This window comes from Montipora foliosa, chromosome 10 (genome assembly GCF_036669935.1).
Source record: "Montipora foliosa isolate CH-2021 chromosome 10, ASM3666993v2, whole genome shotgun sequence".
In the NCBI taxonomy this organism is placed as follows: Eukaryota; Metazoa; Cnidaria; class Anthozoa; order Scleractinia; family Acroporidae; genus Montipora; species Montipora foliosa.
This window is the reverse complement of record NC_090878.1, coordinates 5,216,862-5,232,190: the sequence shown is the minus strand read 5'-3', so window position 1 is coordinate 5,232,190 and position 15,329 is coordinate 5,216,862. Positions and strand designations below refer to the sequence as shown.

The window sequence follows — 15,329 nt, the reverse complement described above, 5'->3', positions numbered from 1 at the left end:
GGTCCATAGCAACGGTTTGGTTGTTAATTGTACCCACCTTAACAACTGGGCCCGGAAGCTACCCTGCCGTGAAACACCATGCAACTTCCGGAATAAATGGATATTAGTTCCCAGGCAACCGGTTCTATGCTTGAGGATATGTGTTCAGTATGGCGGATTCATGTTCTTCGTTCATAAATTTTCTGTTTTTACTGGTGGTTTTTGCTTTCCTTTGTAGTGCTGCCAGTGGATTGCTTGGGAGAGGTACGTCGAGTGTTGTAAAAAAATGATGTCCCTAAGATTTTAGGTTTTGAGAATATAAGCTTAGTTTCCTATACAGTTTCGGCATTTTTGGCAAGCATTCATGCAAGGTCGAATCGTGAACAGTCATCAAAAAATTCCTCGTTCTGTATTTATACTTGAGAATACCGTTTCACTGTGCAGAATGATGTGAGTTTTTTTTGAGACATAAAAGAAAGTTTTGACCTGCAAGAACCCAAAATATAGAAGTTGTATTTAGCGATCGATAAAGCCAGAAGCTTATAAATAAGTCAACATCAGAATTTATGAAAACGCCAAGTACACCAGCTGATTACCTAGCTTTAAATTTTAATCATTTTTGTTGTCAGGGTATTCAAAACACTGTTTTCTGTGCCTTTCACAGTTTTAGTTAACTATTAATGATGTTCCGAATCCGTACAGCGTTTTAATTTTAACTCTTATTTAAGGTTTAATAGAACTCGCAGGCCAGTAACACTGCATGGAGCTGATTTTAAAGTTATAGTAAAACCATTTTGCAAAAGCTAGATTTATAAAAGGGTTTGTACAACAGTGATTATTCCGAGTCTTTTTCCGAGTCAGCATTAACGTGGGGGAGGGGGTTGGGAAAGGTTTCTCCCAACATAGAGCTTGCTTTATGCTGATGGGAGAACATTAGAATTTTAACTGTTTTCTTGTCATTTTCACAACCTGGATAAAGTAGTGAATCGTGCTGTTATCATTTTTTATTGGTTCTTGAGCAAGCAGTCAAGTAGCAACAGGAATATTCACCTCTCGACCATCCTTTGGTTAGTTGACACTACCCCTCCCCCTACAACACTGCGCATTTACCTCAGGGCTCCCCACCATGCTAACCAAACCATTCATAACTCAACTGAGTGCTGTGTCATTTTTAAAAGGGTTTGGAGAGCATATAGATTGGAAAACATACCCTGAAGGACTGAAAGAGGCACAAGCCAGGTAAATACTACATGAACAAGTATCTCTAATGAATGGTACATTCATCTATGAATAACAGCAAGATATTTTGTATTTGCAATTTTGGTAGTGTGCTTTAAGGTTTGTGGCCTAGTCCCTTGAAACTTTCAGGTTATATTGGATTAGCTATTAAACTGCTATTTGTTTGTGTTGAGCAGTGCCTGTTATTGATATTAAAAGTTAACTTAAAGTCATTCTTTGACTTTCAGTCAGAAGCCAGTAATGTTGTTGATTCACAAGTCCTGGTGTGGAGCCTGTAAAGGTAGTAATTCAGAGTTCCTTTGATTCCTACATGTATGTGTTTTATTACCTTATAAAGCAAGGCCCTTTTTCAGGGAGCATGAGTTTGAAATTAGTACTCCTGAAAATAAACATTATGTGTGACAGGTGTCACAAAGAAACCTGTGCTTTCGATTAACTTTTTATGTGGAAAATAATTTGACTAAATTGTTTATAGACTTTTGAAATGTCCTGAGTGTGCTAATAAGTACACCATTTTGTGTCATCTTTTTATTGTGTGAAGTGCAAATGGTCACAGCATTTTAACAGTATGGTTGTATTGTTTATAATAGGCTTTTCTTATTCAGTTTTAACAGAGTAAAGAAATAAACAAGTGAATACATAAATAAATACATAGTACATACTTATTGCGATTAACAGCATTGAAACCGAAATTTGCTGAATCAAAAGGAATAGATGAATTGAGCAAGAGTTTTGTGATGATCAATGTTGAGGTACAGTGAAAATATTGGTTGTAAAAATCTTTGATCAAAAAATAAACCTCAGTCTTATTTCCTGTCTTATTTCATGACCAACGAAACCTCCAAACACATAAAATGGTGCATCTTTTAAAATAATAAATTGGATTTCTTTACGGACACTTTTGTTCCACATTATGGTGATCAAGAGCATACTGGTTCCACAACCTTCTCACAAATAAAAATGATTTTGGTTCTTTTTTAAAAAAACGAACTTTCCACCAGTTCCAGGATTTGGGTTAGCTGGAATAAGTGAGTGCAAGAAAAATGAGCAATGACTGGGACAAGGCTGAGGTCACCTGAATAGGCTTTATCACGGTTTTCGACGCCATCTTAACGGGTAGGCAAAGCGGTCAGAAATTACAGTGTTTGTATGGGAATCCGATAACAAATAACTTCTTCCAAAATTGAATTTTTCACAATTTCTGAATCGCAATGTTAAAATACTAGGTAGAAGATTGTATTCACCAAGTTTGAAGGATGTAGCTTGGCTAGAAGACGCTCAGTTAATTTTTTGAATTTTCCACACATTTGTCTGTAAATTTGGCTTCGTAGACAAATGTCTAGACGCGGTTCGCAGGAAAAAAAGTTAAAGACAAATGTATGGAAAATTTAAAAAAATGAGCTCCGCGACTTATAGGAAAGATACATCCTTCAAACTTGGTGAATACAATCTTCTACCTAGTATTTTAACGTTTTGATTCACAAATTGTGTAAAATTCAATTTTGGAAGAATTTATTTGCTATCGGATTCCCATACAAACACTGTAATTTCTGACCGCTTTGCCTACCCATCAAGATGGCGTCGAAAACTGTGATAAGGCCTATCCCTCCCCAGTACTTTAAGATCTTGCATTGCACCCCTAGAAAGTCTCCCCAATTCCCAATGGACCATCATACCAGAGGAAACCTAGGAACTCCTTACTCCATGGTCTCCATATTACTTTCTATTAAGTTCTTTACAGCCATCTTCATGTTAAAATGTTCTTTTGAATTTTGAAAGGAGGGAGTGAGAACAAAGGGATGTTATCTTTATGTGGTAGCGATTTTAGAACAAGGTATATGACATGAACATACTTCATTTTGGTCATCACAAATAATAATAATTATTGTTATTGTATAGGACGATGAAGAACCACAGGACCCCAAGTTCCATATAGATGGTTCATACATTCCGAGAATATTTATTTTAGGTAAGGCTGTAATTTTGTAATTAGGCAATACTGGTAGTTTCAGATTATCAAGATCATCAAAAAGAGGATCAGAGTTTTTATAATAATATTATTTTTATGCTCTGGATTATTTTGAGAAAGGCAAGAAATACCTGACCAAATAAATCTCCAATTTTATAAAGATCTGTAACCATTTCTAACTAAAGTGATGTGGGACAGAGAACAGGAAGCAGTGACACATTGTTGAGATATGTCAAATACTGAGATGCCCAAGCCAAGTCTGAGTCTTGAATTCTGTAATTGCCATGTAAAATAAATTGGGTAAAGACGTTTTTGACAAGGCAGGTTGTATCTGACAGATTGTTGGTGTAACAACCCTTTCACGTATTTTTAGATTCTGCAGGTATTGTGCAAAAAGACATTTACAACAAAAATGGAAATCCATCATATAAATACTACTATGGGAATACAGGTGGAAGTAAGTGGTTTCTTTTTGACTATGAGACTATACTCAATTTCCAGGTTTCCTGGGCTATTTTTTAAGAGGCATTTCTCTCAGGTTAAGAGTAATCTATGCAAAAGGAATTAAAATAACGTTTATCATTATAAACCTTGACCAGTTTTCACTGATGGAGAGCACTTAGACTAACATGAGGGCAGTACCTGGCGCAATCACTACAATGTATTTACCCAAGTTAATCCTGTTATTAGGATTGGCAATGTTCTGTGTTTGCCTTTGTTGAGGTCCTAGTTGTAAAAGAAATTCATTTGTTCTGTTGAGCTCTAAGTAATATGCACAATATTAGCGGTAGTTTGTAAATGTGATACATATATGATACATCATTAAACGTCAGAATTTATTGTGTTAATGTACATTAAGTGTTCTTGGTGATTCAAGACATTTTAACAGGGAAAATCAAAAGAAACGTTTAATAATTAAGAGAAATCTGTATCAGATTTACATGGATTGATTAATAAAACATTTCTTTTGTTTTCTCATCATGAATTATTAATGACTTTTATAAGAGTCTCTAGGCAAAATTCACTTTGTACTTTGATTGGAAAAGCAAAGGGCTAACAGCTGAACCTCACAAATCTTTGTTTTGGTGATTAATTTACCATTACCAGCTCATTAATTTTGATAAAAATATTCATGTTTTTAGAAACCAACCCTTTGATACTTAGTATCCTTCGCAGCTGTTTTTTGGATGTCACGCAACACTCCCCCCAAAGAACGGAGAGTCGCGTGATGCCACGCCCCAATAATGGCTGTGAAGGAGACTATTTCATACTCTGATTGGAAACCTTGCAATTTTGTATTGCATATTTTGTGTGACACTTTGTTTTCTTTCCATCAGTTGTATCAAGCATGAAGGAAGCCCTTGAGTTGATGGTTGATGGCAAACGAATTGGAGATGAACTTTGATGCATTATTGTGTTCTCAAGATAATAACATTATTAGTTAAAACACAATACTGTGTATATTGGTTGTTTATACATATATACCGGTACTTGTTGACACCAGGCCTTAGTTGTTCAAAAGGTGGATAACGCTAACCACTGAACAGCACTGATTTCACTGTGACTTATCCACTGGTTAGCGCTAGTTATCCATCGTTTGAACAACTGTAGTAAAAACTGGGAACAGGAGACTGCAGTCTTACTCACCTAAACCTCTCTTGAAAGAAATCTCTTTAAAGAAGACATACTGTAGTTTTTGAGTGGACCTAGGCGTTGTTAAACCATCCACTTTCTTTGGCTCTTCATATGTGGCACCTGTACTGTTTTGGGGTTTACAGTATTTCCACTATTTCGTTTAGAGTGTATCTTTCCAACCAATCCTGTGAGGCCTATAAGCAGCTAAAATACACAGGGGCCCTAGAGAGGGAAGAGCTGGGGTTGGCCGTTTTTTCTTATCATGTTGTTTTCTCCCCCCTCCCCTCACACTTCCGTGATCCATACCAAAACCTACTCCTCCCACTTTCAAACGTACTCTGCCTCGCCTGCATATAAGCTATACTAGCTTCCATGTGGCTTCTCCCCCTTTTGGGAAATACTACATGTATTATTGGTTTTCGGAGGAGGGGTCCCACTAAACATTAGTGTCTTCTGTCAATGAAAAGAAGTTCATTATCATAATAAGAATTGCCATTGAACAGTGTGCATAGCTTCCTCAGTTCATTCAGGTAATTACTATTCTACCAAATCAACAAGTTTACATAGACCTATCTAACAGGTATATGAAAAAAAGTGAACAATATTGATTATTAAGATGTCACAATGTTCAGTAGAAACAAATTGCTTTTAAAACCTTACATTTATAATTTAGTATAATAAGAATATGGTTCAGGAAGTCATCAGACCTACCGGTATTCTGATTTACATGTCGCAGGTTGTAAAATTTTATTTTCAAATGTCAGGTTAAAATATTTAAAGTTAAGGGTTTCCATCAGTCTATATATTGGGGATTTTCATAATAAGAATTGCTGTTGAACAATGTGCATAGCTTCCTCAGTTCATTCAGGTAATTACTATTCTACCCAATCAACAAGTTTACATAGAGGATATTACATGGCCGCGCGGGGATACGAATTTTATCTTCGAGTGCTGCAAGCATCTCTCACGAGTGAGCGAAGCGAACGAGTGAGAGATACTTTCAGCATGAGAAGATAAAATTCGTATCCCCAAGCGGCCATGTAATGTTCTGTTTATTATATAGATATTGATGAAATGTCTAGATTTAAAACAACTTGTTTTATTCATTTTTGAAATGATGAAAAAGTGGTCACCAACCGCTAAAGACGCATGTTGTGTAACATGAAACAAGATATGAAAGTTATGAAAAACGAATCATGATAATGTCAAATTTTGCAATAAAAATGTTAATGTAGTAGAGAAGAATTATATTAAAGCACAAAAGTATTTTACAATGAAGAGAAGGCTCTCGTTTTATTGGCTGATCGTGTTGGTTACCATGGCAACACCTATATCCTCACATGTGAAAGATAAAAATGATATGTTCACTGCGCGCGGTGAAGATATGATTTTTTAGTAAAAGGAGAAATCCTGGTATTTCATCAATATCTATATAATAAATAGACCTATCTAACAGGTATATGAGAAAAAGTGAACAAAATTAATTATTAAGATGTCACAATGTTCAGTAAATACAAATTGCTTTTAAAACCTTACATGTATAATTTAGTATAATAAGAATATGGTTCAGGAAGTCATGAGACCTACCGGTATTCTGATTTACATGTCGCAGGTTGCAATATTTTATTTTCAAATGTCAGGTTAAAATATTTAAAGTTTAGGGTTTTCATTAGTCTATTGACTGAATGCAAAAATGTCCACCAACAAATTATTCTTTTGTCTTTGTGTTAATTAGCCTAACTACATGTAGCCTCATTCACACACATAAAATTGAAAGAATTTGGGCTGTAAAATGAGGCTAGTTAGGCTCAAAGACAAAAGAAAAATTTGTTGGCGGCCATTTCTGCATTTGGTCAATACATGTATATTTGGGATTTTCTTCTATTTTCTATTTCTGGGATTTTTTTTTTATATTATCATTTAAATGCAATAAAAACTGTTAAAGCTTATGGGTCAGTATGTTATTTGATGCACACATTTTATTAATATCTTCAGTTAGTGCTAGAAAAAGATTTGTTTGGGTTAGGTTTAGGGTTTGTTGGGATAAAGTGTGGAAAGGAAAGGTTGGTTTTCTTGTTTGCTCCCCACACAATTTAGTCTTAAAATAGGAAATAGGTGAAAATCAGATAATAATATCTAAGGCAAAACAAACAAAAGAAAATTTACTTCTTATATGGACAAAGGATAACGTTTTAGAATGCAAACACACTGGAGTCTTTCAAAGAAGATGGGAGGTCTTTTTAAATTTCAGTTCCCGCAAAGTAGTGACGAAGGGCTAACGCTCGAAACGTCAGCTTTTAGAATCTCTGTACGGTGGCCAATTTACATTATCAACTCCGTTGATAAAACCAAATGTTTGTATGTTGACTGTTAGCCTACTTTAGTTTGCACTATTTTCTTATGAAGATTTTGATTAGAATTTATTGTTTTCAATTCTCAATTTAGCATCATGATACGATTTTAGCATGTGCTATGTGGCTGACTTAACCATGAACAAGATACAAAAGTTGAGAGGATGACAAGTTCTGTATCATCATTTACTCAATTTTTTTTCACGGATAGCCTCGGAAAAGGCTCCTTTGTGGGAAAAACGAGGAAAAAACTAGAAAATAAAGGGGGAAAAAATCGGTGAACGAACGCAGTTGGCTAATTTTTCCTCTGGGTTCCCCAGTGGTTATTTTCCCCATTCTTCGATGTGGAGTTTAGTCCACAAGACTATCTGAAGGAAGGGAGTAAAATAAAGGGAACAAGAAGAGAAAACGGCGATGTACTTGCACTAAAAATTTGTCAAGAGGAAACAAAATAACGTAATTCATTTGGACGAAAATGTTGTTGTAGAGTGGTAGAATGTATATGTAATGAATTGAAACAATTGTGTCGCTGGTTTAAAACGATATCAAGCCCAGTTGAAAACGTCCTAAAAGAATTTTTCGCCTCAAAAAAAATCCTAGTAATTACCAGATCCAAAGATGACTCTTTCCGTAGGCCGTGCAAAAACACCTACTCGAAAAGAGTTTCTTTTTAAGACGATCTCGTTTTTCTTCCATGGTGGTGCAATTATAAAGCAAGTGGTTCCGACACTCTCGCTTTCACCAAGATGTCCCGATCTCGCTCGAACTTTAGATGAAACCCTTGACTGAAGTTGAGGCAGTGAAGATTTTCTTTGGAGTCCCTGATGGCGTCACTGTCCAGAGCCTATCATCCTTTTTAGAGAGGTGCCTCGTCTCGTATGCTGCCGCATTCTGTTAAAAAAATGGACTTCTTCCGAAAGGGCACTCCCATCTATACAAAGAACTACCCGTGCAGTCCTGAAAGAAGACTTGAGCTGTTTGTATGTCATCTTCACCAGAAGAACTTTCGTTAAAGTTGGCAAAAGCGCGCCATTCTGCCATCTTAGTTGTCAATAAATAGAAAGAAAGGGTAGACTACATGTACTTGTACTGTGGTGAAAAGTAATGGAGTAACCGAAGAACCGAACAATGCCATAAAGAACAACACTATCAGAGCAGTGCGTATAAAAAGTAATTATACCGCTTTATTCTCTAAGTGAATTATTTTTTCTTCTTTTTATCTTTGAGTTCAAGTCCATTTATGTACTTCTTAGGGATTCTGTATTCATCTAAAGCAAAACAACATTAAGTAGGAGGTTAGAACGCAGTAACAAAAGAAATGAGTGCATGGAGTAATCCGAAAAACAGGGGACAGTTCAATTTGTCGAAAGAGTATAACAGGCAAATAACCGTTACTTGTTGACAACTGTCGACTCTTTCTTCTTTCTTTCCTATTTAGAACCGAATTGGGAGGTGCGGTGGCCTCATGGTTAGTGCGCTCGACTCCGGATCGAGTGGTCCGGGTTCGGGGCCTGGGGGCCGTTTCTCAAAAAACTCCGAAACTTTACGGGCCATTTTCGGGCGTCACAATTCCCTTTGTAACTCAAGAACACAGAGTATTTAATTCGTCAAATTACATAGTTATTTTTCTTTTTGTTACCTTGAAAACATGTTAAAAGATCGGCTTTCCAAAACAAGCGGTTGGCAATTTCACAGATGGCTTTTCGGGCCCGAAAAGTTTTCGAGAAACGGGCCCCTGGCCGGGGACAGTGTTCTTGGGCAAGACACTTTATACTCTCATGGTGCCTCTCTCCACCCAGGTGTATAAATGGGTACCGGCGAATTTAATGCTGGGGGTAGCCCTGCTTTGGACTAGGAGCCCATTCAGGGGGTCGTAGAAATACTCCCCGTCCCTTCATGCTACAGATACCGGGATAAGTTCCGGCCTAATGGGCCACTTGGCTCGTAAGTAGACTTAGGGCGCGTTCGATTGACCCTATTCAGGAATAAGAATACGTGGAGTGATGATTAAAACGGTATGTTTGGCGCGTTTCAAAGCAGCAAGGATAATAAAAATATGTTTAAAATAGCATTTTAGCAGATGTTTGACAATTTTAATGTGAATCTCCGTAAAAACGAAGGATTTCTAACTTATATTCCATGTATTCCTATTCCGGAATATGGTCAATCTAACGCACCCTTAATTGCCAGGGCCCGGTTGTTCGAAAGCCGATTAACTTAATCCAGGATTTGCGTAAACCTTTGTTTCATGTTTTTAATTCTTTGGTGAAAGTTTCTTTTGCTTATTTTTGTTTTTCAAGATTGACTTCTTCTAATGTAAAGTTTTCCCGAATATCAGCGTTGAACAACATTTGGGAGTAGAGAAATAAACTCCTTGGTTAATTCTTAATCTGGGATTAACATTAATCGGCTTTTGAACAACCGGGCTTGAGTGAGGCTCCAGCACTTGGCTAAGTAGCCTGACCTCTGGCTGTTATACACAATTGTGGTCTCATTCACACAGAAGCCCTTCCCGCTAATCCTGCCAAGCCGACCACATGCTGGAAAGGTCAGATCACAACACTGGGAACACTGTCCCCTACTCTTTTCGAATAGTGTGGGATCTTTAACGTCCCACAGAGTTAATGAACAAGGGTTGTGAGACGGGACCTCCGGCTTATCGTCCTTATCCGAGAAGACTAGAGAGTCTAACCATTTGCAGATGTAATTACAAAGGCAGCACTTTCTCCTCAGTTATTTAAAGACCCTGAGTGTTGGTCCGGCCGGAGATGAACTCCCGCATGACAGCCCGGTGCTCAACCAACTGAGCCACCGGTGCCCAGGGCCCCAGTTGTTCAAACGATGGATAGCCCTATCTGCCGGCTAAATCACTATCCATTGGATAACTCAATTGGTTTTGCTAGTGTTAATCCGCTGGATAGTGATTTATCCGGTGGATGGAAATATTCATCGTTTGAACAACTGGGGTCAGATATCACAATGCTTAATGGCGGGTCTTGCTTCAGATTAAAATATCAACCTGGCCCGGGTTGCTTGAATTAGGGTTCGCGCCAACCAGCAATAAATACCATGGAAACCAGCAATAAATACCATGGCAACCTTTTCTTTAGTCTGCGTAGCAAGCGTTCCTGTTCGAAAGAAGAGCTCCCAAACGATTTTACACAAACTGGCCCACTTTCGCGCGGCGGCCAGTTTGTGGAAAATCATTTGGGAGCTCTTCTTTCGAACAGGAACGCTTGCTACGCAGGCTACGTTTTCTTGGGTTTCACTCACGTGATAAACAGCCATGTTTTTCAACGAAAACAAAAGAAAAAGTTTTGATAATAATAGAGTTCGATTCCGGGAGGATTGAATCGGGACACCAACATGGACGCCGTTTCATTGTTCGGGGACACTAACATAGCGGCCGTGACGTCATGTGAAATCCAAGGATAGGCTTTGATACCAACGGTTAGCACAAACCAGGCATCGAGTAACTGGCCCCTGAAAGCTACATTTTACTTCAATGTTTGTCACAATCTGACCATGATAGTCGAGTAGTCAGGTGTACGATTGGCTTCACTTACCTAAAAGAAATCTTGCGACTATTGCGACTTGGTTGCCTTGAACCAAGACCTGCATTCCGGGATTGCTATTTTTACCAGGGAGCTGAGTAACTTTAAAACAATAAAAGAGGAACGAAGTTAAATGCGAAGACAAGAGACTTCTCCAACATAGAAGATATTTGGCAATATTACCTGATGTGCTGCAAGCTGCCTTTATCTGTATCTTGTGAGCAAAATCCTGTGGTTCAATACCGTATGATTCAAGGTAGCGAATCAACGTCACCTAAGGACAAAAGAACACAGAAGGCGACAAATACGTTTGATGAGTGAAAAGTGATCGAGTGGCGAGAAAGAAAAGAAGATTACGAAGCAGAGAAGAGAACCAACACAAACTCAACCACTTATGGCGTCGGGTACGGAAATCGAACCTGGGCCACATTGGTGGGAGGCGAGTACTCTCACCACTGCGCCAGCCCTGCTCCCCTTTTTCAACCAATCAGAAGTGAGACCAAAACCAATCGTGGCTCGATCGTGCATGCACCCACTTGGTAGTGGGTGTCAGATATTAGTCCAAATTTTTAGTCGAGCTAGAATATCTTGACACATGAATAAAGTTGTCTTGTCTTTATCTTGTAAAAGCCATACCTTTTTGTTACCCATCCGTTGTTCCACTTTGATTTCAATAGCTTCAATCTTCCCTTTCCTGTTACACAAATACATGCAAGGGATTATTGTTTTTTTTTTTTTAGGGTTCAGTTCGCTTGAAATAGCATAAGGATGTTGTGGAAGTACCATGGATTACTCAAAATCCTTTGGCCTTTGCTTTGCAACGATGGCTTACAAACAATCACTCAACACCACTGGGAAATACGTAGTGACTACCCTTCATGTGTGAGTTCTGTTATGTTACCCTCAAAGTTTAAGAGACAATATAGAGCGAGTTTGAATCGAGTGTCGTAAAATCAAAACCAAAGTAATTACTTTGGCCAATCAAAAAGGACGGAGACAATCCAGTAAACCAATCAAAACTCGAAGTAATTACACGTAGCCGACACAAAGCGCGGGAAATGTGCACTCGAGAGCCATGATTGGTTTTGGTTTCACTTCTGATTGGTTGAAAAAATCGCGCGAGAACTTTGTGTCGGCTAAGTGTAATTACCTCGAGTTTTGATTGGTTTACTGGATTGTCTCCGTCCTTTTTGATTGGCCAAAGTAATTACCAGTACTTTGGTTTTGGTTTTACGACACTCGAATGAAACTCGCTCTTTTCAGGCTGTACTTTAATTTCATGTGATTTAGTTTTTGATTAACAGTCTCTCCAATACGTAGAGCACTTATGCTCAGCTTGATAACCTCAAGACTTCAATAGTTATTCTTTTATTGATATTGGGATCATTTTTATGACTTTGCCACTCAGTCGCACGCTCAGCTGCATACTAGGAAGTTTCGTTACCTTATTACAGGATCTTGTCCTGGAAGTGTAATTTGATGACAATTGTTCATTTTATTAAAAACTCTGGAAACAAAAAAAAGCAGTACTCTTTCAGAGGAAGTTGACAGTTATAGAATTTGAAAATAACTCGTTGACAGCAGAAGACACCTTCCACTTAATGAGTACCGAGACAATTTTTCCCCACGATTTACAAAAGGCAACTTACCTTTCGAAAAGTTGATCCCACGGTAAAAAATCTACAACTTCGTTTTTGTTTATGAGCATTTTGGTAAGTGCTGGATCTAACATAACCATCCTGCGGATAAAAATAGATAATACTATTATTAATTTAGAGCGAGTTTCAACTGAGTGTTGTAAAACCAAAACCGAAGTAATTGCTTTGGCCAATCAAAAAGGAAGGAGACAACCAGGTAAACCACTCAAAACTCGAAGTAATTTCACGTAGCCAACACAAAGCGCGGGAAAATGTGCATGCGCGAGCCACGATTGGTTTTGGTCTCACTTCTGATTGGTTGAAAAAGTGGCGCGAGAAATTTGAACGTAATCTATCACTGAGAGCACTGAGTGAAGTGATCCAAAACCATGCAATTTGCTAATTACTTTCGACACTAAACTGAAAACCGCTCTATTAATGATTTCTAAAGCGATCTATGTTTCGGTTCTAACGTACTTAACAACGGACTATTACGATTACTGGTCATAAAAGAGGGTCTCAATGAGGGGATGACTTTCTAACGATTAAAACATTTGCCTTTTCACGGCTAACGGTTATTTTTTCCCGTCACGGTTAACTTAAAAGAAAAACGAAGAAACGTCCCTCGTTGAAAATGAAACAATTTTCAAATTTGCTTTTAGGGGTTCTCTGTGTTAGTTAGTAGGATCTTAGTACACATATTGAATAGAATAAGTCATTGGTCACCTGGCCCCAGTTGTTCAAACGATCGATAGCGCTATCCGCCGGATAACTCACTAGAAGTTCGTGAGTTCGACTGCGGCCGGACCAACACTCAGGGTCTTAAAACAACTGAGGAGAAAGTGCTGTCTTTGTAATTTCACTCGAAAATGCATGGTTAGTCAAATAAATTAAGCGAATTCTTTTCCTGCTAGCAGGGGTCCCTTTCTCTTTTCTTTGTGTTCGCTTGACAGAGTTCTCTTTTCCCGTACTTGTCTGCCCAGCAAACGCAAAAAGAAAAGAGATCTCTGTTAGCAGGGGACGAAATCTTTAAAGACAGCCAAACAAATTCAAAATTGTAGTTGACGCTTTCGATACCTGACAGCCATCTTTTTCAAAACTAAGCAGCGCCAAAGGTGCATGATATACATAATTAACACCTGCAGGAGCCTTTTTTCCTGACACCTTTGGCACTGATTAGCTTTAGAAAAAAAAGATGGCTGTCAGGCATCGAAATCATCAACTACAATTCTGATTTTTTTTTAAAGAATGCGCTTAATTTGATTCCTGTGTTTTCGAAGTTGGCTCATTTGAATAGCAAAAAGAACGTAAACAAAGGGACATATTCCCTATTACTTGAACTGAAAACCCGGTCCATCTTAGCCTGCGTAGCTGATGGTTCCGTTGTTGCGGAACGCGAAGAGATCTTGAGCGGAAAAGCCGCTTCCTTTTCCCCCACCCCAGCCCTCTCGCAACAACAGAACCGCCAGCTATGCAGGTTCGTTCCAGAAAGATAACTTAATTCATACCTCTTGTCTTCAGTAGAGATTAGCTCGTGTGATTTCACATACTTTGTGACAACTGAGCGAACGTCTGATGGACTCAACACAGAACTTTTACTGCTCAAAGAGAAAGCAAATCATATTGATTATGAATAATAGTCTGTGGGGTGAACATTTGTTTTGGAGGGAGGGGGGGGGGGGATTATCGGATTTTCGGTGGGGCAACATACTTATTCGGAATGCCAAAAAAGTCCAGTACAGACCATCTGAAGGAGAAACAGTAATGTCTAGAGTTTACTTGAGCTTTAATAAGCGACTTTGTAAACAATCTAACCCTTCTGCATGGGTTTGGCGTTCAACACCGAAATTTGATACAAAGTGACTTGATAAGGGATATTGTTAACTGAAACTAGAATCAAAGCTAATGAGCATAGGTTGTGTTCTATTGGGATCAACTGTTTCAACCACAACCGGTTTAGATTGAAGAACAGTTGAGTTTTCTCGGCAGGTGCCAGTTGTTCAAACGATGGATAGCGCTATCCACCGGATAAATCACTATCTAGTGGATAAACAATAGCAAAACCAATTGCGCTAGCTATCCAATGGATAGTGGTTTGTCCGGTGGATAGCGTTATCCACCTTTTGAACAACTGGAGCCTGAACGCTCTTCCAACCATTTTCGGTTGAAACGCGGTAACTCCTGGGAACAGTCATTACCAGACTTCTCCGCATCGACAACTTGACAGAAAACCACATGGCTGGAGCCCGCGCGGCCGACTTTACATGTAAAAAGCCCGCGTAAGCGACAGTGGTTGCAGCCTTTGCTTTTTCAACCGTTTCAATCAAGTTTGCCGGTTGAAAAACTTGATTAACCAAATCAACCAAAAGCGGTTTTTTCCAAATAGAACACGAAAAAACCCAACCAACCTAAAACCGCTTGATCGCAGTAGAACACGACCTTAGCGTTACCCCTGTATGAAGAAGGATACGGCTTTTAAATGTCGTGAAGATGGTCAGTTTCTCTACATCTACTCACTTATATCCAAGTTCTGAAAATATTGGTAACACTGCTGCTGACACAGAGAACAGTTCTTCTATATGAGGAGGCTAAAACATAATATTGGAAAACCAAACTGAAAAGATCAACAGCGCGGGTTTTTAATTGCGTATAAAGAAATTTTCTGAATGCACTGGTTTGTGACAAATCGTTTTATGATTGGTTCAGATAAATTACTCTCGGTATATTTTCAGCCAATCAGAGATAAAAGCTTGATTAATTGTGACGTATCAACACGCATTTTCCCGCCCTTTAATAGAGCTTGGATGCTTGCATTTGCTTTACCTTGTAGTTGGCTAATTTGAATGTCTTCATTAGCTGTGGTTGGCCCAGTAATGAGTAGATTCACAATCATTGAAAACAACAGGACTGCAATAAGCGTTTCTTATTGATGAAAATCGCAGACAAGTCCGTTTTCGAATAACAA

The 15,329-nt window shown here is 38.5% G+C and overlaps 2 protein-coding genes across 3 annotated transcripts in view; one reads left to right on the top strand and one right to left on the bottom strand.

The window, feature by feature from the left end:
• The first annotated feature begins 109 nt into the window (after window positions 1–109).
• LOC137972451 (thioredoxin domain-containing protein 12-like) lies at window positions 110–6,771 on the top strand. The gene is made up of 7 exons (XM_068819196.1): window positions 110–243; window positions 1,158–1,218; window positions 1,446–1,498; window positions 1,897–1,970; window positions 3,118–3,187; window positions 3,561–3,644; window positions 4,525–6,771. The coding sequence occupies exons 1-7, from the start codon at window positions 150–152 to the stop codon at window positions 4,590–4,592; spliced, it is 504 nt and encodes a 167-aa protein (XP_068675297.1). The 5' UTR covers window positions 110–149; the 3' UTR covers window positions 4,593–6,771.
• Window positions 6,772–6,925: 154 nt separating this feature from the next.
• LOC137972449 (eukaryotic translation initiation factor 2D-like) overlaps window positions 6,926–15,329 on the bottom strand; it is a 19,940-nt gene continuing 11,536 nt past the window's right edge. Inside the window, exons 12-19 of one of the 2 annotated variants that reach the window (XM_068819193.1) lie at window positions 14,882–14,952; window positions 13,873–13,962; window positions 12,377–12,466; window positions 12,172–12,234; window positions 11,364–11,421; window positions 10,911–11,001; window positions 10,740–10,829; window positions 6,926–8,441 (exon numbers count right to left, since the gene is read on the bottom strand). In XM_068819193.1, coding sequence (XP_068675294.1) covers window positions 8,374–8,441; window positions 10,740–10,829; window positions 10,911–11,001; window positions 11,364–11,421; window positions 12,172–12,234; window positions 12,377–12,466; window positions 13,873–13,962; window positions 14,882–14,952 — 621 coding nt within the window. In that variant the 3' untranslated portion in view covers window positions 6,926–8,373. Of the gene's footprint in view, window positions 8,442–10,739; window positions 10,830–10,910; window positions 11,002–11,363; window positions 11,422–12,171; window positions 12,235–12,376; window positions 12,467–13,872; window positions 13,966–14,881; window positions 14,953–15,329 lie in introns of both variants that reach the window. The other variant, XM_068819192.1, reaches the window with a different exon arrangement.